The sequence below is a fragment of the Bemisia tabaci genome, chromosome 2, assembly GCF_918797505.1.
Source record: "Bemisia tabaci chromosome 2, PGI_BMITA_v3".
In the NCBI taxonomy this organism is placed as follows: Eukaryota; Metazoa; Arthropoda; class Insecta; order Hemiptera; family Aleyrodidae; genus Bemisia; species Bemisia tabaci.
Window position 1 is genome coordinate 54,191,816 of NC_092794.1, and position 24,971 is coordinate 54,216,786.

The 24,971-nt window shown below is 40.1% G+C and overlaps 1 protein-coding gene across 4 annotated transcripts in view; it reads left to right on the forward strand.

The window, feature by feature from the left end:
* f (espin protein forked) overlaps positions 1–24,971 on the forward strand; it is a 161,542-nt gene that overhangs the window by 124,106 nt on the left and 12,465 nt on the right. For all 4 annotated transcript variants that reach the window (XM_072295824.1, XM_072295821.1, XM_072295823.1 and 1 more), the window contains exons 3-11: positions 16–199; positions 2,286–2,468; positions 4,082–4,183; positions 5,096–5,351; positions 6,673–6,993; positions 10,872–10,998; positions 11,891–12,132; positions 17,859–18,097; positions 19,946–20,171. In XM_072295824.1, the coding sequence (XP_072151925.1) occupies positions 16–199; positions 2,286–2,468; positions 4,082–4,183; positions 5,096–5,351; positions 6,673–6,993; positions 10,872–10,998; positions 11,891–12,132; positions 17,859–18,097; positions 19,946–20,171 (1,880 nt within the window). The remainder of the gene's footprint in view (positions 1–15; positions 200–2,285; positions 2,469–4,081; positions 4,184–5,095; positions 5,352–6,672; positions 6,994–10,871; positions 10,999–11,890; positions 12,133–17,858; positions 18,098–19,945; positions 20,172–24,971) is intronic.

Below are 24,971 nucleotides of genomic sequence, written 5' to 3' on the forward strand. Positions count from 1 at the left end.
TACCGTATGTTGCAGTGCCAATACTCAGATGGACAATGACGTCACTCCAGTGTATTTAGCGGCGCAAGAGGGCCATCTGGAGGTGCTCAAATTTCTTGTCCTCGAGGCTGGTGGCTCCCTCTATGTGCGAGCGAAAGATGGAATGGCACCAGTCCACGCGGCCGCCCAGATGGGCTGCCTTTCGTGCCTCAAGTGGATGGTAAGACGATTTTCATCATCTCTATTTTAATCCCTGCGTCATTGGTGAAAAAGTCGATGATGAGTTTCGGTGATATTGACTATTTGTAATGGAGATATTGCATGTGTGAGGGATTTACGATTTGACCATTCATTCTTATGTAAAAATTCGCGAAAAACACGTTGGTGCCACTGGTTTTCTCTGAAATTATCTCCCAAACTCAAAAAGAGCTCTCAAAGTGACGCCAAAATGGAAGGGGATATCCCACCCTACCCTGAGAGTCCACCTCTACATCAAAACAAACTCTCAATGCAAAGATAGGGAGCAAATACATTAGCAAGGTTGCCACTTTATTTGGGGACTCCAAGACTGAAAACACGACAACCTTGCTAATTTATTTGTTCCCTATCTTTGCACGGAGAGTTTGTTTTGATGTAGAGGTGGATTCCCAGGGTAGGGTGGGATATCCCCTCCATTTTGGCCTCACTTTGAAAGCTTTTTTTGAGCTTGGGAGATGATTTCAGTTTAAACCAGTGGCACCATCGTGTTTCTCGCGAACTTTTACATAAGAGTCAATGGTCAAATCGCAAATCCCTCACACATGCAACATCTCCATTCAAAGAGAATTTAATAACGTTAACGTTGATTGGAATCGATTTTGAAAGCTAGAACAACACATATTTACGACGTTGTATACATTTCGTATTTATTGTTACCTTTTCCGTGAGGGAAACTATTATGCGATTTTCCGGACTTTCAACTGACTTCTCATCTTATGCAGAATTTTCCGTAGAAACAAATAACGTTCATTAGGATTTTCTTTTTGAACAAACATTATAAATAAAATCTATACAATATCCAATCAACATACAATGTGAGTTATTTACAGAAAAAGCGCTAACTCGGCTTTGTCCAGAAATTGAGTTTATGGTGGAAAATTACTCCTCTGGAGTAGGTGCATTTATAAATAACTTTCAACTCACTTGCGCAGTGATTCTTATTATGGAACCAAGCGACATACTAACAATGAACAGACGCGGATCCGGCAATATGGCAACACTGGATTTCCTCCATTTAAACCTATGCTAAAAAATCGATTATTGTCGGGGCAACCGGCCCCTCTAAGAATCGATACATTTCCATAGGTTCAAACGGAGCAAAGACGATGTTGCCAGTTTGCTGGATCCGCCAATGACAGTGAAACTACCAGACCACGTATCTCGGTTTGCGACGTTGCTGACTTCTTTTCATTTTTTCATTTTTTCATTTTTAGATGGAAAACTACTCACGTCTATAGAAGTCTCGAGATTCAACAATACTCCAGTTTTTAATTAAATTCCAGTTCATGAATTTTATGTTTTATGAATTATGACCGGAGATAAGTGTTGCGTGCTTAACCACCTCAGCCACCTCCTCCATTTTTTCAATTAGTGCATCAGAGCTATGCCTACGGAAAATACACTTTAAAAAAATACATTACCGTGAAAATACACTATTTTTAGACAGTTTTTGAGGTCAGGTTTGGGCCTTGTGGCAAAAATCTGAACAAGAGCATACCTGCTCGAATTGTATAGCGAATCATTGCATCACTATGACTCTATTTTTATCACGTGAATTGGATCAGATCAAAAGACGTCACTAGAATATTAAAAAAAAAACGGGTGAGAATTGCACGATGTTTAAAAATTGGTCAAAATTTGGTATTACTAATTTTAAAGTTCACAGATTTACAGCTTTACATCTTTACAGTACCTACATTAATGAAATTAAATCCTTGCTTTAAAAGGTGTGAGGTCCTTCTTTTCTTGGCCTCTCATGAGATGAAGTCATGCATGATGATGATTTAACGATAAACTCTCCTCCCCCCCCCCCCCCACCCGCCATTGACACTACACTGAGTTTCAGCACTGAAAAATTTGCCGTAAAATTCATGTTAATCTTAAAATTCAGATGCCGCTTAAACAAAAGGCTTGTGTTCATATGAAATTTGGATTTTTACTGAACAGGTGTAACTGAGGGTGTATCGTGTTTTCTGAACAGCCTCCTTTTTTCTCCTTCATATTCTTCTTACATTAGGTTTGATGATTTTATTAATTATTAATTTTAGGTTCAAGATCAGGGGGTTGACCCGAACTTACGTGATGGGGATGGGGCAACGCCGCTGCACTTTTCAGCGTCACGTGGGCATTTGGAGTGCGTGCGCTGGCTCTTGCGTCACGGAGCTAAGCTCGTCACGGACAAATACGGCAAGAGCCCAATCAACGACGCTGCAGAAAACCATCAAATGGAGGTATGGCCACCTTTGCTCATATTCAAGTTTATTGTAATCAATGGAGGCTCATTAAAACTTTCAGAATCCCCTCATCTATTCGAGAAGGCTGTTCCGATCGGTCCTTACGTTTTAGACAGTTACTAGCAGCCAATATACTTTAAAGACCTATAAATTTGTGAAAACTTGTATACCTAATTTTTCTTTAACAATATGCTGTGGAATTATTATTTTTTATTTTCTTTTTGTCAATTTTTTTACATAATTTCATCCTATTGTATTTTTCATATTTTATTTCACTCTGTTTTATTTTATTCATTATTTATTTTTATAATTTATGGAATTTTTTTTTTCTATTTTTTTCGTCAATTTTTAATATACAATTCCATCCTATTTTATTTTTTATAGTTTATTTTACTCCGTTCTATTTTATTCATTTTTTATTTTTATAATTTATGGAATTATTTTTTTTATTTTTTTCGTCGATTTTTAATACATAATTCCATCCTTTTTTATTTTTTATACTTAATTTTACTCTATTGTATTTTCTCATTTTTTATGTTCTTATTTTACATTTGTTTAATTCTTTTTAGTTATATTTATTTCATAGCCTTTTTCTCTTTTCTTCCCTCTTTTTTTCACGTTTCTCTTATAGCGAATTTATAGTCGACAATAAATTTTGTCTACTTTCCACTCATAAACAGAGGACATACCGCTAAGAGGTATATTATTGTGAAAGACTAGACCACATGAATAGCGGATGGACTAGATTAAGAGGGCTCCAAAACTTGATGTCTCTTGAGACATCGCTGAAACATGATTAAAATGTAAAAAGCCTGCAAAGATTAATTTAGACCTTTAAATGACTCTACCTCCTATATGATACGACGGAAATGGAATAAAAATGACGTTAGCAGAATGCGAAAGTGTGAAGTGGTGGATTTGCGATTTTGAAATTGAAGAATTCAAAAACTTAAACGACGACCCGAGATGGGAGTTTTAGTTCTAGACGCGTTTATTTTTAGCTGTGAAAAAAGCAAAAAAGCTTAAAAGTAGACGAGGAGTACTAATGCTAGCACCGTCAAAGCATCACCCAACACGTGTCACCGTTGAGTGCTTGTGCCGGTGGTAATTAGAGTAATGCGTCACACTTTTTAAATTTTTTTCTTTTTTTAAACATTTTTCTCCCTATTTCGGCAAGAGAAATAGGAGTATATGCACTTGAGGGGAATCCTAGCATTAATTTTCTTCCTTTACTTTTAATTCTCGGATTCCTTTGTAAAAGTCAGAGGTCTTGGAGAAAATGAGAGGATGAATGTGCTGAAATAATAGCAAAAGTCGACTTTGCAAGTCCGCAACCACGTATCTCGGTTTGCGACGTTGCAAACTTTTAGTCATACGTTATGTTTGAAATGGAAAACTATCCAACGGCAATTCTTTGAAGGTACCGGGTTTTCCTCTCCGTGCGAGGAAAATTCCGCGGGAACTTCAAGGAATTATGTCAATTTGTTCTACGTTAAAAAAAATAAAATAGGAGCGGAGATTTTCAAGTACCGCAATCAAGACACGTGGTTGCGGATCACGGTTTGTTATTTTGCTTAATTGTGACTGCTTTTGAATATTGTGTTTTTCAGTGTCTGAGCATGTTGGTGCAACACGGGACATCTCCGGACTACCAAGACGAAAGGGGAAAGCTTCATGGCTGCCTTTGTAGGAAAGAAGATCCTAGCATGAGGGTAAGAGTTCGATTTAAAAGAGTTAAAGGAAAAAGAAGATTTACTGTACCTCCTTCCAGGCATGCAACAAATAATTGAGCCATGCAACAAATGATGCTGTAATGGAATTGTTAATAATTTCAGTTCGTAAATGTGTGACCGTCTACGATGATGACTCTAAACTGCAAAAAATCAAAATTAAGTTAGTGATACCAAAACATTGAAGAGTGGTCAAAAAACATTCTCGGTCAAAAACGCTCAAAAATATCGAAGCCCGAACTGCGGCGGTTTGAAAGTTAGCTAGTGCAAAAATCATCGTTCAGAGTAAAAAATTCGATCACATTCCATTCTGCCGCATTTAAGGACATATGTTCATAATGCAATTTCATGCCTTCATTTAATTTGCATCCAAAGATTCCAAAAATTGATTTCTGGGGACCGTTTTGAAGTTTAAAAACGAAGAGCTACAAATTAATAAAAACGAAATCAAATTCCTTGGAGTATTAAGATGAAGAAGCTCAATAAAAGAACATTCAATTATGAATTTTTTTTGATAGGCAATCGTTTGGAGGGGTTAGTAGCCAAAAAATTCCAAGATTGAATCCTAAAGCCCTAAAACAAACCAAAATTTTGAGAGAATTTCGATGAGAAAATTCTTCTTCAGTGTTGGAAAAAGTATCTAATCATGACATTTTGCGGTTCAATTTTTTTTCCCCTTCGATTAAAGTCTGGATTATCAAAATTTATTTTCTCTGTAATAATTGGACTACATTTTGCAATTTGGAACTAAAAATTCTAGCCCGGTTTAAAAACAACGTGTGTGCCATTACTTTCCCTATGCACATAAGTGTTTTTCCAGAAGAGCCAGAATTTATAGTTCCAAATTGCAAAATGCAGTCCAATTAATGACACGATTGGACCTTGATTTTACAGTGCTCGTATGCCGATTGCGTCAATTGCGACAGCAACCCTGAGCCGTTCTACTTACACGATCCTCCCAAGAACAACAGAGACGGACTCTTCATCAACCCCATGGCTGAGAACGAGGCATCGGAGTCATTCTTCCTGCACGATCCCCAACAAGTGCCCTACAACAGGGTCAAGGACCTCTTCGCCAATAAACCTCAAGGCTTCTCCCAAGCCGCTCCTAAACTCTCAGTTCCTCAAACTCAGTCCACAGGTGTTACAGGTAATTCATTTAAACACGACACTCTTTGTTGTTAACATAACACGAAGAAAAACAAACCTAAAAATATTAACCGCACGTTTATAGTGTTCCACTTCCGTGATTAACACAAAATATCGGTTACTTTTTCTTTCTGTGTGTCACATTACAAACACTGAGATGACAGAATTCTAAATCGTGAGGAGTCCTTATTTTTACGCAAATTTCCAGGATTCAGCACACCCGACTGCTAATAATTTCGAAAAAGGCCTATTTCAATTTTTTTTTTCCCCTCAGCTCTAGTATGCATCAAAATGTCGGTTTTGCGCTAAACCTTTGATCTCAAAGTTTTATAGAAACCTTGCTGTGTGACCGTTTTTTTTTTTTTTTGCTTCTCAAACTAAAAATTAAAGCAAACATAGCCCCTTCCAAAATTATCGATTCAACTGCAAGCCTATTTCTTTCATCCAAAATGCAAGGTCAAGATCTTATTGTTAGTGCCTAACAAAAGACTCTACCTTGTTCAAGGCATTACAAATTATTAGGTATTACACGGAAAAAATACTCCAGTGGTGGAAGCCGTGCTAACGAGCTAAATAGACATAATGTCCGTTCCAGGTTCAGAGGTCGAAATTTCTAGGTGCTGCATCCGTTGCAGTCGAAGGCTCGGCTTCAGCATACGAAAATTTTGGCCTATCTGAAACGGACCGGACGGTGTGTCTTTAAAACCTGTAAGCGCTGCTCCCACGGCCGGAGTTTTTTTCGGTGTACCCTTTTGTTGGGTGTTTAGTCACGTTTTCTCCTTTCTTTTCTTTTTTCTTTTATTTCTTTTTGTATTTTTTTTCATTCTCTCTCACTACAAGATAGCCAAGTATACTATATGGGTGGTTTCAGTTCAACTGGAACAGTTGTGTCGCCGTAACAGACAACACATTTTTCGTCATATTTTTAGTAGAAATGATAAACACTCAAATTTTTTCGCATTAATCTTCAAAGGGTCACTTATTATAACGCTTTCTAATAATTTATTGCTCTACTTCTCAATTAATATCATGTAAATTTCGAAAATGTGCTGTCTGTTACGCGGTAAAAAGTCAGCGTAACAGACGGCACATTTTCGGCTATTCATATGTTAAAATTGAAATGTAAAGCGATAAATATTTGAACAACGTTACAGTACGTAACCCTGTGTAGATCAATGCAAGAAAAAATTCGAGTGATTATCATTACTACTAAAAATATGACCGAAAAATGTGTTGTCTGTTACGGCGCGCGGCGACATAACTATTCCAGATAACCACCCATATACTGTTGCAATCTAAATCTATTTAAATACGTGTTGCAGTCAAAGTGGAGGTGCACAGCAGCAGCAGCGGGGCGGGCTCGGAGGAGAATACGTCGTGCTCGGAAGGGAGCGAGCGAGGAGATCACGACTACGAGGACATCTACTCGGTGCGGGACAGGGACAAGAAGGGCCATGGTGCCGGGCAAGGACGGGCCGAGAGCCAGGACTCCGGCTCGCACAGCCGGAGCGGCTCCCTCAGCTCGGAGAACAGCAACCTCGTCGTCCAGGTCGGGCCCGCCGGCCCCCTCGGGTCCCGGCCCCCGGAACCGGAGCCCCCCAAGGACTTCCTCGACAGCCCGCAGGACGGCCAAGTGTCCGCTGGTACGTCCACTAATGCATTTCGTGAAACAAGAGGTGTGATCGGATCTGTGAAAGGAATGTTTTCACACTGAAAAAAAAAACTCGGTGGATTTACTAAGAAAAGGGTAAAATTACCAAGAATTCAGGGTTCTATTTGATCCCAGTTTTTTCTTGGTAAAATTACCATTTATGGAATTGGTAATTTTACCGAGAAATCGCTCGGTAAACTATTATTGAACTTTCTCGGTAATTTTACTGGACCTTGGTAAAAACGCCAATATTTATTATCGACTATGGTAGAATTACCGAGATAAAATGGCAAAGTTATTGGGAATTGATTACCAATAAAAGTGGTATTCTTACCTGAAAAAAAAAACAGGAAAAATACCGGTTTTTAGGTAAGTTTACCAGTCTGTCTTGGTAAAATTACCACTAATTGGTAAAAAAAGTGAGATGGTAAAGGTGACAACGGACCCTGGTAAAAACGCAGAGAATTTTTTTTCAGTGTGGATTTGTGAAAAGGGATGCTTTCATTCAGGAGAAATCGTCACATTCCGGCCAACGTAACACAAACGCCATGCGACGTTTAAAAATTCCCGCCGTTATTTTTTTTCCTAACAGAGAAATTTTTCAACGAAGCTGTCCGAAAATTTCACCGAATTTTATGTGTGCTGCCGATAAAATTCAGTGAATTTTTCAAACAAATTCAACCAAAAATGTCTCTATAAAAACATATAAGGGCGGCGGAAATTTTTAATTTAAGTCGCATGGCACTTGTGATACTTTGGCCGGAAGGTGACGAAATTTTCTCAAGATAAGGACAAAAGGAGGGGTGGCGATAAGGGCCGTCTTTTGGCCCGACCTGTATTTCCTCAACTCCATGATTTTTTTGCTAATTGGACCGCGTTTAGCGGAAAGATACCAAGCCACATCAGCTATTGCTAAATTTGATTGGTCAATTTATGTTTTTACAAGAGGACTTTCGTGCGGGTCCTTTGAAAATAAAAGGGAATTTGCTTCGCACTGTGCAGAAAATTTACTAGAATTTACACAAAAATCCGCACGATCGTTTTCATGTAAAATTTTAACTTGCCAGATTAAATTTGGCAATCGCTGAAGTGGCTTGGTTCCTTTTTGCTTAACGCGGTCCAATTAAAGGTCTATATTTTATGGAATGCATAATATCCTGATCATTTTCGATCTCTTTACGAGTCTAATACTGGCCTAAACATGGCATGGGTCTGAAGGCCGATTTTGGCAAAGAATGAAGGTTTTGCTAGTTTGCGGTTGAATGCAGAAAACTCCGCATTTTTCGCCAAAATCAGCCCTCAGACCCATATTTAGTAGTAGACCCAGTATTAGACCCGAAAGGAGACAGGAAACGACCGGGTCATGATGCATCCCGTAAAACATTTAGTAAGACTCAAATGAGCAATAAATAGTAGAGTTGAGGATATTCAGCTAGGAGAGGCACAAAAATAACTCGTATCGATACCCCTCCTTCAAATAGAAGATCCAAAAATAGCATTTTCCAGTTTTTAACGGAAAAAATCACCCTTTTTTTTTCGTTTGTACATCGATCTATTAGAGACAAATACGTCAAATTGTGAACGTTTGGTTGCGCATACACAACACTTCAGCATAGTAAAAGCACAAAATATAAGAGAAAAAATTAAAGTGCTTTGGAAATCATTAAATTTGACACGGAACAACCTTAATATTTACAAAACATACAGTATATTTTCCTTTATGACATATTTTTTTCCCAGCAATTATTTAAATGAGAATAGTTCGTGCAAAGTGTGCAAACATTTCAAAATCATGAGTTGCAAACCACCGACTAAATATTAGAGCGAAACACAGAGCGGAGTGGCGTGCTGCCGGCGCACAACGTGCAGACGCGCACTGGCGCCTACAAACCTAAGGGGATACTTCACGCATTGCGCAATGCTTGAAGTATCCTGTTAGGTTTGTAGGCGCCAATGCGCGTTTTGCGCTGGCCGCCCGCAATTGCCGCGCGCGTTTTGCGCTGGCCGCCCGCAATTGCCGCGCCGCGGCGCGAGGTCACGCAAATATTTTACAACAGAGGTGTTGCACAGCATCACACGAAATCAAAAGGCGCTCCAACATTTTAAGAATATGACATGGTATCCTTCCTCGCAAAATAAATCAAGATACTACGACACAAAAAGAGAGCGATAGTCCAAAATATCACTTAGTCCTAGCATCCGTATTTGATGAGGTTTAACATAATTTTTGAATTTCATCAGAGAAAAAAGTGTCTCAATTTAGATAGAAACATTCTTGAGTATGCGGTCAAGAACATTTTATTTTGAATCAAGAATAAAATAGCTGAATGAAAGCGGGTTTCTGCTTGCTGTAGGTGCCTTTTTTTTATATGAGCATCTTTTCTTCTTTAATCAAGCGTTATTTTCTTTATTGATTCATAAGAGAATCCTCTCGGCGATATAAATTTGAGCATATTTCTGCTTGAATCAAGTCACCAATTCCTCTGATGAAGTTCAAAAATCATGCGGAACGTTATATTGAATACAGATGCTAGGACTTGGTAAGTTTTTCGACCACCGATCTCTTTTTGTCGTCGTCACTTGATTTAATTTGCCAGGGAACTTGGTGCTTTTGAAAGATGCCATCAATCATGATACGTTGGAGTGCCTTCAATCTCGCATGATACTATGCAACACCTTCGTGGCAAGATAGTAGCTCGAAGCACCGCAGCACGCCGAGGCCGTCACGGAATTATCGTACACAGGAAAAATCGTAGAGCCTTTAGCTGGCTTTTCGGCTGGTTTTCTCTGAAATCAAATCCCAAGCTCAAAAAAAGCTCTCAAGTTGAGGCCAAAACGGAGGGGATATCTCGCGCTATTCTAAGAGTCCACGTCTACATCAAGACACACTCTCCATGCAAAGGTAGGGAGCAAATCCATTAGCAGTGATGCCGGTGTGTTCAGTTTTAGAGTCCCCAAATAAAGTGGCAGCCCTGTCAAAGTATTTGCTCCCTACCTTTGCATAGAGAGTTTGTCTTGATGTAACGTGGAATTTCAGGATAGCGGGGGATATCCCCTCCATTTTGGCCACAACTTGAGAGCTTTTTTTGAGCTTAAGAGTTGATTTCAGAGAAAACCAGTGGCACCATCGTGTTTCTCGCGAACTTCTACATAAGAATTAATAGTCAAATCGCAAATACCTCACACATGCAACATCTCCAATATCACTTCTCTATGCAGTTATTGGACGCAGGAGGGGTGAGGTAACGTCTTTTGACGGACCTTTCTTGTGTTTCCGACGAAAATTTTATTTCTATGCTGCAATGAAATCCCTCGATCCCCCACCCCTCTATTTTCAAGTACCTGCCGTTAATTGAAGTTTACCTCATAAAATACCAGTTTCAAATAGTTAGTCTGAATGTGAACATGGAAACAATAAATCTTCTATTGCAATAAAATAGGCAGACGTAGACTCTGCATGAGCAACACCAAGCTCAAGTTTGATTCTCCTTCAAATTGAGAAGCTGCAACACGCATGAACTCAACTGGTGTCGATTATCATCACGCTATCGTGAGGGGATAGGAGACCGATGAAATGGTTTTATTGGCAAGCAGTTTCATCGAAGTTACACTGAAACGACGACTTACATGCCGATAATTTCTTAAATTGTGTTTGAGACCAGAATTTAAAAACGAAGCTTTAAGAATGGGAATATTTGAATGCCTGATTAAAATTGGCGATTAAAGTAGGTACATATCACAACCTTACCTTTCCTTTGAGAGAGCAAAATTTATGTCATTGTTAGTTGTTATTTTAGATCATGGGACAGCATAAGCTTTCAAACTTGAATTTGAACTTAACAAGACACCTTCATTTGTGCTTTTTTTCAGAATCTGGCGTGTCAAGTGGTTCTCCCTCTGACTTAGGACACTCAGAAGAGGAAAACGAGAAATGCAAACACGAGCGACTTTCTAGGACACATTGTTTCACTTTACCCCATAATAATCAAAATAACAGGTAAAGCTACATTCTCTCACCAAAGTATTTGCTATTTCTTCGTGATTTTTTTCTAGGTGAAAAGTATATGAAGTAAAGGCGTCTCAGTTCTTTTTCATGCAACAAGTTACACACATAATCTGTCGTTTTCCGGACGAGGGAACTTAGTTCCGTTCCATGATTTTAAAATTGACTCAAATAATTTGATTTTTTACAAGACTGCCGTGATAGCGAAGAGAGCCGTAAGTGCAAAAATGAAGTTTTGAGAAAACGGGCTCAGAAGCTTCTGACAAGATCATTTTATTGAAAGAAGCCTCCGTTCTTTGTCAAATTGCCACTAATCGTCCGGAAAACTCCTAGAAATCGTATGGATGAATAAAAATCGACTGATTTTATTTCCATTACATAAAAAGGGTATTTTTCATTTTCTTGCTAGGTTATTGTTAGGCAAGACAGCCGTAAGTGCTATCTTCTGCATGCTTTTGTGGTTGCGTTTTGGACGCACATCAAACACATTTTCAGGTTAGAAATTGGCAGAAAAGGGCGGCACTTTACTGGAAAGCACTGTTCTCATTAGCTCTCATGCATCTACGGCTGTCTTAAAAAAAAACTGTGTCATTTTTTGTGCACTTACGGCTTTTACATACGTCTCGTTTTCATTAACTTAGGATGGATATTGCTGTTTTAGCTATCTCAGTAATTTCATCTAAAAGAGTTTAGACGAATTTTGAAGAAAACTCGATTTCGAAAATTTTGCACTTACCGCTCTCTTTGCTATCACAGCAGAAGAATGCTCCTTCGCGATTTTTCTCAAACATTTTTGCTGATATTTGCACGAGATCATGTTTGTTGCTGATCATGTTTGTTTCATATCGTGTGCTTAAACTACGATGTGTAATTTTCCTCGTTCCAGAGCTTTGAAAAGGGTCGTTTCCGAGCCAGGAGGGATGTGTCCACCCCCACCACCGCCGCCGCCCCCAGACATGATTTCGTCGACCATTTCTAGTAACCATAGTAACCAAGGAGCAAGTTCCGACCAATCACGACCCTTCAACTCATCCTCTTCCAACGCCTCCAACGGAGATGACGTCAGTTTGGCCAGTAATTCGTACGTGGAGGACACCACGGCTTCCTACGGAACTTTGGATGGATCAGGTATTTACTCCTAAACTTTTCCGCTCTCTAAAGCGTCCAGCCCACCTTCAAACTAGGGGCTTCAAAGAGGCTCATCGATGGAACTGTTGACTGTTGCCTTTCAAAGATCGTCGGACCGACGATCTTGAAATAATCGATGTGTTCGGGATACATCACAGATCGGATCTTGAAATGTTCAAGGAATTCCGTGCAGAAATGGCTGAGAAATAGAAGAATCTGTGCCAGTTTGAGAGCCCCAGTTTGAAAGTGGGATGCGGACGCTATAATATGGTCTAAACGCCGTATACAATGTCGTCATCAGGTTCCATATCCTAAAGTACTAAACCTCGTATCTCCATCGCAGGGTTTCAGAAATTCCGCTCCTGCTTAATATTTTTTGTAGAGAAACAAGCAACTAAACTTAATCGCTTGAAATTCATACCGAATATTTTGCTGACGGAGAAGAAAAATCAAGGTAGTTTTCAATCAATCACGCTGACTAGTTTTCCCTAGAAAATATAAAATATGACAGGAATTCTGCAGCGCAACATGGTACATAACGTGATGAAGAGATGTTTAACAAAGAATCATTAAAAAAGCCATTTCAACGAATCTCAAGTAAAATTCAAGAGCATACCTTTGGAAACATACACTCGGAAAGGATTAAAATGATTTTTCACCGCAAGAAATATCAAATATGGACGAAAAAATTCTTTCCTTGGTAGAATTAAACCTACCTTGAAATTTTCAAAATCTGTAAACAATTTTCTTTTCAATGTATGTAATATCTGAGAGAGATAAAGCGTCGTCGTTCAAGAGTCTATTTTCAAAGTCACACTGCCGAATTTTTTCGAGATTCGACAGAATTGCTCTTTTTATTGTTCCATGTGAAGGCAAACGAGGACTTTGAATTGACGTGTGCAAATCACGGTATTTAATACATGGTGTGTGGAATTGTGAAATTTTGTCCTGCCACCGTACTCTACGTGAGATTTGAATGAAGGAACATTTAAGTATTAAACACTCAATTTCATATCCTACCCAGAGGTCTATTTAAGGGCATTCTTGATCCTTTAATCGATTACGTGTTCGAAATTGTGCGCCATTTTAGCTCTGAGTGCCGCCAGACGCTACTGAATAAGAATGGACCCAAAATGTTACAGTGTCCACATACCTGCATAGTGCATACCTCAGCTCCTCCGGAAAAAAAGAAAGAAAGAAAAATAATACTCTACGGACTTCAAATAGACACTGACATTATTGTGACTAATTAGAACCACTTTTCTCCATTTTATCGCTGCTTGTTGAATTCATTAACTCCACAAAAAGGAGAGTGAATTTTGTCCGGGTGAAATACTTTCTGCGAAGTCGGGTGAAAGGACGCGGAGCTGAAAATTTCGGCCAAGGTTGCTGACCGAGCTCTTTTTTTTCAATAACGCACCTCTTGAAACTGTGTGAACGGATTAAAATAAGCAAAAATATTTTTACCGGGAGCAGGGTCATTTAATTTTTGAATTATGATATAAACATAGAATTAGGTTTAGCTTTAACTTCTGTTTTGATTCTTCATTCCTTTCCCTCTCCCCTTCCTCTCCTCCATCCTCATCATCTTCTTTCTTCTCTTTTTTCGCACTTTCTTTCTTTTTCTCCTCCTTCGCTTTTTCTTTCTTTTTCTCCTCCTTCGCACTTTCTTTCTTTTTCTCTTCCTTCTTTTTCTTCATTCTTTTACTTCTTTTTTTTCCTTTTCTTTTCCTGCTTCATCTTTTTTCCAGTCCCTTCCTCCTCTCATTCTTCTCTTTTTCTTTTCCTTCTAATTTTTTTTCTTCTTCTTCTTCTCCTTCTTCTCCTTCTTCTCCTCCTCCTTCTTCTTCTTCTTTTTTCTTATTTTTCCTTTTTCTTCCTCCTCTTCTTTCATCTCTTCTTTTTCTTCTTCCTTTTCCTTCCTCCTCCTTTTTTCTTACATCCTGTTCTTGTTTCTTCTTCTTTTCCTCCTTCTTTCTCTCCATATGTATTCATCGACAGTAAAGCTCGATAAAATCCATTGACGACGTACAAGTGTCAATGATGTGATAAGTAGCATAGCCGAGGCATAGGCTAGGGGGGGGGGGGGGGGGGATTTTTACTTTCTCCGTTTTGGCTCCACTGAGCAGCCACCGAGGAGCCGGGGCACTTTCCGTCTTAGAGGTAGTCCCCCGCGAAGTCCTCGAAGGATGTGCAACGGATCCGCTCGTAAGCTCTCGGTCGGTGCGTCCTTGTCCGGAGCAACTTTCGATTTCAAGGAAACCGTTTAGCTTTAATCTTCCCGCAGAGCACGCCCCGTGGCAGTTTCCGACCCCGAACTTCTTCGCAAAGAGCTATTCGGTTTCCCCATGTACATCTGTATCTTTCGACCCGTCTTGTCGCGTGTGAACGTGTGACAATGCATCGCGGACCCGACAAATCTCGACGAAGGCTTTTCATCGGAAATCGCTCGGATACGTTGCGTGTTAAAATGTAGTTCAGTCGGTGAGTGGGATTTTTTTCAGGGATTTCATGGTGTGAAAATTAAATGGTTATAAATTAGAATGGATTCTTGTGGAAACTAGCCGGGTGCTTTTGAATACGTTGCGGGTTAAAATGTAGTTTAGTCGGTGAGTAGGATTTTTTTCCAGAGATTTCATGGTGTGAAAATTAAATGGTTATGAATTAAAATGGATTCAAATGGAAACTAGCCGGGTGCCTTTGAATATGTTGCGTGTTAAAATATAGTGTAGTCGGTGAGTGGGTTTTTTAGATGGTGTAAAAATTAGGTGGTTATAAATTGGACCGCGTTTAGAAAGAGGGAACCAACATAGGCGGTTCTACGGGGGTGCCAGTGGGTGCCGGGCACCCCCAAGCAAAAATTAAGTGCGGTTACCGAAACCGTGAAAGAGGCCTTCTTCTTACTTCACCTCTATTTATTGCTTTTTTAACCAGTATAGAATTTAATATAAAAAGGACCAAATTATACTGCTTTTAAAGATTCTGCATTCGCTCACACCGAGTAAAAATCCCAGCAATTAATTGAAAATGTTTTTAACAGAATTAATATTGATAGCCGTGTTTTACAAAGATTCTACTGTTTTTTATGGTAAGATTATAGTTTTGATGGGAAATTTTGCTAAAAATTTTCTACATTGAATTTATAGGTATTTAAGTAGAAAGGAAGGAGAGAAAAAGAGAAAGGATGGTAGGAAAGGGATAAAACTTGAGGGCCGAAACTCAGGCCTCCCCTGAGCGACCTTCCCCTTCGGGACCGGTCTCCGACATTTTTCACCTCTGGGCACCCCCAAACATGAGGGTCTAGAACCGCCTATGGGAACCAAGCCATATCAGCTATTGCCAGATTTGACAGGGCCATTTCATTTTTAATGAGAAAACTTGTGCGGATTTCTTTGAAAATGTTGAGGAGTTTGCCTCGTACTATGCAGGAAATTCACTGAAATTTGCACAAAAATTCGCACAACCGTTCTCAAGTAAAAAGGTAAATTTCCCAATTAAATTTGGCAACAGCTGATATGACTTATTTCCTCTCTGCTAAACGTGGTCCAATTAAAATGGCTCTGGATAGACATTAGCCAGATGCCTTTGGATGTACGTTGTGTGTTAAAATGTAGTTAAGTGCCGTTGGTGAGTGAGATTATCAGTGATTTTGGCGCATAAAAATTGGGTGATTATGGTATTGAAATAGCTGTAACTGAAAATTAGCAAGGTGCAGCTGGCGCTTTCTTCCTCCTCCTCCTCCCATCTCCTTCGTCCACCATTTATAACTCTCCCAGAAGAGACAGTCTGGTCAATTTGACCCAGCTTGGGATTTCTAAGGATATTCGTCAAAAAATAAAAGTCCCTGACACGGCTAAATTCTCGCGAAAATACCAACTGTCAGACGTGAGCCCTTGAGGGCACTTAAAAGATCTCACATATTCCCCCTCCCCCACCCCCGTCCCCGTCAAACTGATTAATGATTTTGACACATCATAATGAGGAAACTTAACCTCAACTTTTCTCAAATTTCAAAAATAAAAGACACTTCAACGCACGTCTCACGTATGTTCGGCTGTGTTGTTTACGTAGTCCTTGAAACGCCACTACGAAATTCAGACAAACGGAACCGACACAACATAGAACTAGAGCATGAGATTTGACGCGCAATCATGACGGCGCAGAGATACAACTATTCGTACTGAGCTGAGACACTGATTTTAAGGTTTCCATATCGTCATACCGCGGTGACTGTTACGGTAACGTTTAATGTGCAATTCGAGTCACGTAAACTTTTATTTTTTTCATTAAATTTACGCGTCGAGAAACATTAAATATCTTGGCCGGGGTCCGTTCAAAAATTAACGTTTTCCCCCGAAATTTTTGACTTCCCCTCCCCTGGTAATGCTTCGTAACGCAACCCCACAGACCTCCCTGAATAATGACGTAACGCTTGCCTGACTCTTCCTCCCTTGAAGATCCAGAAAATTGTGGGAGAACTGCTGCATGAACAGAATGATGAAATTTGAAGTATTTCCAACGATAGTGTAAAACATAAAATTCGGATTCCTTTGAAAATTTCGAGGTATTTGCTTCGCACCATGCGGAAAATTCACTGAAATTTGCAAAATCTGCAATCGTTTTCTGTAAAAAAGTAAATTGCCCAATTAAATTTGGCAATAGCTGATGTGGCTTAGTTCCATTCTGCTTAACGCGGTCCGTCTGCTCATGAGGAAGTGTTAAGTCCCCGAAAGTTAAAGTTTCCACTTGTCACCAAGAGGCTAGTGGAGGGCAGGGCCGGATTTACCTATTTGCCGCCCATGGGCCGCCTGTATTTTGCCGCCCCCTTCTCATTCGTTTTGAAACATCAGTAAAAACCATCAAGTGAACGTGCCAGCGGGAAAGGGGTGCATAAGACGCGTTTACTCGTGTTGGACAAATTTTTTGGGAAAGCCCTGTCAACACTACTAGCAAAAGTTCTAGGAACTTTGCGCGAAATTTAAGTTTCGTAAACCTACCTCTTTGTGGACACGGCCTTCCATTCATAAGAAATGAACGATGAAATTATGAAAGAACCAACATATAAATGTGGTTTGATGATTTAACTTCCGCCGCCGCGCCGCGCAAACCGCACTGTGTTTGACGCAATGCGTGAAGTATTCCGACAGTCTTGTAGTCTTGTAGGTGCTATGATTTTCACGCCGACCGCTGCTGAACGCGCTGTGTTTGACGCAATGCGTGAAGTATTCATTCAGTCTTGTAGGCGCTATCCGTTTCACGCTGACCGCACTATGTTTGATGCAATGCGAGAAGTATTCGTGCAGTCTTGTAGGAGCTAATATGATTGTGTCACATGCCGATCGATCGCCGCGCCGAGGCTTCTCCTTTTCATCTCAAGTCCTCGTCATCACCGTTCCAGAACAAATTACGTGTTTGGTTTCTCTCTTAACTCGACTAATTAAAGGTGCTGTCACATGTATCACTGAAAGATTACAAAATTAGAAATTACTTCACTCTCAGGAAATGAGAGATTTTGTCGCTTTTTTTCGTTTGTAATTTTTTTCCTAAATTCCATTTTTTTATACCTGCATTTAAAACAATTGCAAAATTTGCCGCCCCCTAGATTTGCCGCCATTGGCCGCGGCCCTTGTGGCCACCCCCGTAATCCGGCCCTGGTGGGGGGTCTCGATCTTTGTCTCTGATTGGTCTATATGGTTGAAAAAACTGCGTTGGTGGTGTTGTTTCAGAGCCGTCGACTGCTTTGGCCGCTTCGGAGAACGGGGACGCCTCGCCGGTGGGGCACGGACCCCACTTAGTCAACAAGCAGATGGTACTCCCGTTCATCCCGCCCAAGTTCCCGTCCAACTCGGCCGACTCCAACTCCCTGATCAAGCCCTCCGAGTACCTCCGCAGCATCAGCATCTCCGGCTCCAAACTCCAGCGCTCCACCTCCGACCTCAACATCGCCATCATCGAGGAGATCAAGGTAACCCCTCTCTCTTCTCTTCTCCCTCCTTACCGGGCTCATTGTTGCAATGGAGATGTTGCATATCGACGGTGAAAGTACCAGACCACGTATATCGTTTGCGGTGTTTAAAAATCTCCACTCACATTTCATTTTTTTGAAGGAGATAAAATCAATATCATTCCTTGAAATTTTCACAGAATTTTTTCCACACGAAGAGTAAAAATCACAGAAATTTTCAAGACTAGACGTTAAGTAGTTTTTCATTTAAAAAATAAAGTATGACAGGAAGTCTGCGACGTCGCAAACCGAGATACGTGGTTTGGTAATTTCACCGTCGATATGTGAGGAATTCGCGGTTTGACCGTTGGTTCTTACGTGAAGGCCTCGACAGACGATCAAATTTCCGAACCAATTCCGATCAAAGTAGCATCAAAGTGTCGGGAGTCATCAGTCTTAAACTCATTAATTTGCTTCGTTTTAAAATGAAAACTTGGCAGAAATGTTTCCTGTGGCAGGAAATGATGAATGGTGGCACTCCGTTCTGATCTTACTTTGAACAAAAGAGTGCGGCTCGTCAAAATTTAATGGTAGATGGTGACCACCAGTCATCAGCATGTCTACTTTGATCGGAATTGGTTCGGAATTTGATCGTCTATGCAGGGCTTAAAATTTCGTGAGAAGCACGATGGTGCCACTGACATCGATCTATTAGAGACAAATACGTCTAATTTTGAGCGTTTGGTTGCGCGTATATACGACGCTTCAGCATACTGAAAGCACCAAATATAAAAGAAAAATTAAAGTGCTTTGGAAATAATTTTGACACGGAACCACCTTAATAATTACAAAACGCTCAGTATATTTTCCTTTATGACATATTTTTTTCCAGCAATTATTTAAATGAGAATAGTTCGTGCAGAGTGTGCAAACATCTCAAAATCATGAGTTGAAAACCGCTGAACCGCGAGTCTAAATATTAGAGTCAAACACAGAGCGGAGTGGCGTGCTGCCGGCGCGGCGCACAACGTGCAGACGTGTACTGGCGCCTACAAACCCAAGGGGATACTTCACGCATTGCGCAATGCTTGAAGTATCCTGTTAGGTTTGTAGGCGCCAATGCGCGTTTTGCGCTGGCCGCCCGCAATGGAGATGTTGCATGTGTGAGGAATTTGCGATTTGACTGTTGATTCTTTCGTAAAAGTTCGCGAGAAACACGATGGTGCCACTGGTTTTTTCTGAAATCAACTCCCAAGCTCAAAAAAAGCTCTCAAGTTGAGGCCAAAATGGAGGGTATATCCCACGCTACCCTGAGAGTCCACATCTACATCAAGACGAACTTTTGATGTTTTCAGTTTTAGAGTCCCCAAATAAAGTGGCAGCCCTGTCAATGTATTTGCTCCCTATCTTTGCATAGAGAGTTCGTCTTGATGTAGAGGTGGACTCTCAGGGTAGCGTGGGATATCCCCTCCATTTTGGCCTCAATTGAAAGCTTTGAGCTTGGGAGTTGATTTCAGAAAAAACCAGTGGCACCATCGTATTTCTCGCGAACTTTTACATACGAATTAACAGTCAAATCGCAAATTCCTCACACATGCAACATCTCCATGGATACACGAAGTGAAAGACAAGGAAGAAATAAGGAGTATGGAGCGATCCTATTGGTTGAAGTGGGTGGTTTCTATAGATTAAGGGAGAAAATGATGGACTTTTGTTTCCTGGTCGAGGGTGGGGTTAAAACCACTTCAAAACGCTCCAGGCACTCTGTTTGTTTGTTTTTAGCCTTAGTTGCATTTTCTTGAGGTTGTCTTAAGTTGAATTATTAGGGTTATTTTTGTGTACTTTTCTTATAATAAATAATAAATGCAGGTGCCAGCCGTGACCCTGGAGAAGTTCGAGGAAGAAACGATCACGATCGGGCCTGGCGGATGTCCTCCCCCTCCTCCCCTGCCCCTGCCGTCACAGGACACGCAGGCAGCCGCCCGAAAACAACACCAACCCCTCTCCACCATTAGTATACATGACCTCTCTAGTGTCCAGCTCAAGAAAACTCTAGCCACGAAAACCATGTCGGCGCCGCCTATCCGATCCACCGGTAAGTTCCGCATTTAATTTGAATTTCATCCGAACTTAGAGCGCATTTCGATGGTTGAAGTGCGAAACCACGTATATCTTTATTGCGGTGTTTCAAACACTGAAAAAAAATTCTCGGCGTTTTTACCAAGGTCCTTTGCTACCTTTACCATCTCACTTTTTTTACCAATTATTGGTAATTTCACCGAGACAGACTGGTAACCCTACCTATAAACCGGTATTTTTACTGTTTTGTCAGGTAAGAATACCACTTTTATTGGTAATCAATTCCCGGTAACTTTGCCATTTTATCTCGGTAATTCTACCACAGACGATAAAGAATATTGGCGTTTTTACCGAGGTCCAGTACAATTACCAATTCCATAAATGGTAATTTTACCGAGAAAAAACTGGGATCAAATAGAACCCTAAATTCTTGGTAATTTTACCCATTTCTTAGTAAATACACCGATATTTTTTTTCAGTGAAACACGCGCGTCTATTTCAATTTTTCAAAGAGAAACAAACCAACTTTATAGCTTGACATTTACACAGAATATTCTGTTCATAGAGAAGAAAAATCAAGGCATTTCTTAAGAAATTAAGTTTTTTTAGCCTAGCTTTCCACAGAAAAAGTAAAGTATGACAGGAATTCCGCAACGTCGCAAACGGAGATACGCGGTTTCGCACAATGGCCATCAACCTTTGCATCCGACGAAAGCGAACGAGGAGTTTGATGGGAAGTTGAACGCAAAAAGATTTGATACAATTACGGTTTCTGTGTGATATCGTCAAGTGGATTTTGGGTATCTCAGGCACCTTCCGGTTCCCGAAGATACAGCCTCCGCTAATAAAGATCGGAATAATGTGCTGGTTACACGCTCAAATTTCCATCAATTTCCGATCAAATGGTGACTGGTGCGCACCATCTACCATCAAATTTCTGCGGCCTGCAAAAATTTGATGGTAGATGATGGAGCTGTGGGGCTCATCCTTCATCTGATTTTCATGCTTATTTCAATCAACACGCTGTTTTAATTAATTTTACTCATCAATCTAGATAACTTTTGACCGCCATCTTGGTCATCATTTTGATCGGAATTTGACGGAAATTTGAGCGTGTAACCAGGCCATAAGATTTTTATTCGACTTATGTTTCCGTTCAACCTTGCATCATAAAAAGCTGAGCGAAATGCGACGTCGCATTCAAGTTTCCATTCAAATTGTCATCAAATTGTTGTGATTTTGTAATAATATTACGCTCCAACTTTTTATTCAACAAAAGCGGGGGAAGATTTGAATGAAAAAAAATCGTATGAATTGGATTAAAAGTTAATCCAGGGGAGTTTCGCGATTGTGAACATTGCGGGAACAGAATCATTGAAGGGAAGGGGTTTGTGGACTACGCAAATTTCAGATTGAGAGAATCGCGCAGCTGTATAATTTTTGATCCCGTTGATCATTTGTCATCTCCCCGTCAATTCGTCGCCCCTCTGACGCAAGGACGTACCTTGATTTTCAAATGAACCCTGTTCTCCATATAACTCTATGCTTTTCGAGGCTCATACAGAAATCGAGATGTGCCGTTACGTCAAAGGAGTGACGAATTAAAAGACGTTTATCATCCACATCGTGGCGACGCCTATGTTTCTAATTGATATCAAGACACTCATAATTATAACTACGAAGTCTCGGTTTAACAGAAAGGGTCTGTTTCTAAATGCCGCTGATTCTATGACGGGCTGAGGCTGAGCTTTCCTTACAACGTCAGGCTTGATGTAGAAATAATTAAAGTGTCGAAGCAGTCAGCTTTCAGAAATCATCCAGTGGCATTCGCACACTTCTGCTTTTGATCCAAGCAGAGCGAACTCATTACATCGAGCCGCAATAATTTAGTGTACTTGAGTGTGTACCGGATACTCGTAGCCGTATATTTTACAGTACTTGTATTTCATTAACAATATGAAGACATGCCCTCCGATTGATGACGTCACTGTTCGACAAGCAGTCGAAAAGAATCAGAACCAGAGAGAATGCACGGACAAGCTTGAAACGGTGCAAAGTCGTCTCTCGATGTCTTCAAGGGGAAAATGTCTACCTCAATTGCAGTATTCTCATACCATTTGATCAATAAATATCGGCTTTATATTACAATTACAAAAAAATTTCCCATAATATGAAGGTAAACAGTTTCTATAGCAAGGGAAAAATGCATCATACATCGATTTTTCGGCAGGGAATCCCGAAAGAAAGAGCTCCTTCAATTAGGAAGCGGGCAACATTCGCGACACTCAGATGAAGTAACAATAATTTTACCATGCAATCTCAATTTACCGAAGACCTGCGTTTATTGGATAGCTGAATTTGATCCAAATAAGCTAGAGAAACTATGCGAAGTTGCTAGTCTTGTTGCTTTTTTCTACACTATGAACCCTCGAAAGTATTCTTAAGTGCTTTACTAGTTTAGATAGCTCTGGTCGTAAGATTAGTCAGTTATAATTAAAGTATCTACCTGCGGACAATGAAGTAGTTTCAAAAAGATTCAGGCTCTCATTCATTTGCACCCTGGTCGTACATGATGTACGGAGGTCAATTTGTGTACTACCTTGCTGAGGAAGAACGCCGTACAAACAATCCAGAGTTGCCAACTCTCCCCGGGTAAAACGTGTGTTTTTGAGGAAATTTACACGATTTCTTTTCGAAATTTTCATGTATTATTTTAGATCAAATTTCGAACGAAATTGAGTGAAAAATTGGAAGAAAAATAATCGCAACTTCCCCAATTAATTCATCTTTCATCGAAGGAAATTTTGCAACGTCTGAAGGTTCATACTGCGGTCTAACTGCGCTCGGCAGTATAATGCCGTGCAAAGGATGAGCGCCGCTTGGGAATCCGCGCGTGGGTTGCCAAATTTCCTCTGATAAAATATTCGTTTGTAAATCAATTTTTATGAATGTTTTGTAAAGATATTTAGACTTGCTTCATCAGATTGTAAGTGAAATTCTTGAAAAACTAGGAAGAAAAACAAGAAGCTTGATTGTGTATTAGTAGGAAGTTCGCAATGCCTATGTTGGTGAGATATTTTACGTTAGCATGGCAGGATGCTGCGGTGACGAGGCGTGAATAATCGATTACCTAACGATATTTCTCCATTTGAAGCTGTGGTAAAGAATCGATTATTAAGGTGTCCGTTACGAGCACCCGTTTATCGATCCTTTCCCATAGATTTAAATGGCTGATCAATCGATATATCGCAAAGCATGCCACGCTACTGATGCCGACCCTGTTCCGAAAGTTTGGCGCGCGCTCGCGACGCCTCTCTGTAGTTTTTTACGTCCTGTGCAAGCCGTAACAAAAGCGAAAACTGCACGGAATATCTCGAGAGTAACTGACCGCTTGCTCTTGACTGGACACCAGGAATGAGATACTTAGGTGCCGCGTTGCCATCTCCGTGTTCAATTCGTGGTTTTCTCTGAGCCACAGAAAATTATCGGAGGAGCAGAAACGTGAAAAATGGATCGGCGAAGGTATGCATGATTTTCAGCGCCCAAACTATTAGCAAAATAATGATTAAACCATTTTTTTACCCATATTTAGAAAATGTATTTTAGTTCAGCAAAAATGGTTTGGCTTAAAAGAATCATTGTAAGAAAAATGTCGTGCTCGTACAGACAACAAGTTTTGAGTGAAATTAGAAATGGAATCGCCCAAAAAGCCCGTATTTTCGAACCGCACGATTTAATCTTGAAACTATGGTTGAATGGATATTTTAACCACGATTGTGAATCTAAACTTCTAAAATTTTCTCTTGGACTGCACCCCTCCTCCATACTGAGGTTTTTTCAATAAAAGAGCAAAAAGGTATATTTAATCCAGCATATGGGTGTTTAGCATACACGCATGGAATCCATTAGTTCCCTAGAGGAATCACGGATAAATTTTATATTACCGAGAGCTTTGAATAGAGTTAACAGGAAGAGTGCTAATTTAAGAACTGACATCAAAATCGTCAGAATAAATTAGCTAACTCACTGTGAAGCAAGATTTAGACAACACGAGCTTCAAATCCTCGAGTAGATAACTATTACCGCACGGAGGATGCTTTTTGGCCTATCTCAAATATTGAGGGCGAGGCAGCAACGTGCGAAATCCTGTTACCTCCTCTTTCTCTGTTTTTCTTCCTTTTAATTCTTCAGTCAAAATTGACAGTAGAAAGTAGACTTTTCTCCGCACTTGTCCGTTAAGTCGACAGGAAAAGGAAAAAATATGACCGGTTCAAGGGAAAGTTACAAAAACGTTCCTCGGGAAAACATGGTCTAATCCAAAGGGTTTTCTCAACTACTGTTCACTCAAGCATACTGTGAGCTTTTCTTATGCCTTTAAAATATCGTTTCAAAAATGCACATTTAGCCAGTTTTTAAGTTCCTAATTTTTCAGCTTCTTAAGTCGCCCAACTGTCAATCAATTTTGAAAGTCCGTGTAATTGCGGCAATAATTAAATAATGATTTTCAGAACTTTTAGTAAATTTGATTGGAAATGTCACAAGACCCCGGTTTTAAATGACACGTAAAATAGCTGTATTGTATCATCCCTTTTAATTTAAACAAACACGCCGGAAGTTTTTTTTACAACTAAAAAGATTCTTTGTGTTTAACTATTTCACCTTTAAATGGGATTTATCTCCAATCATTCAAAAAAGGTAGGGATTCGATCAGTGGCGTGGCGTGCTTTGCGATATATCGATTGATACGCCACTTAAACCTATGAAAAAAGATCGATTATCAGGGTGTTCGCAGCGAACACCTTCGTAATCGATTCTT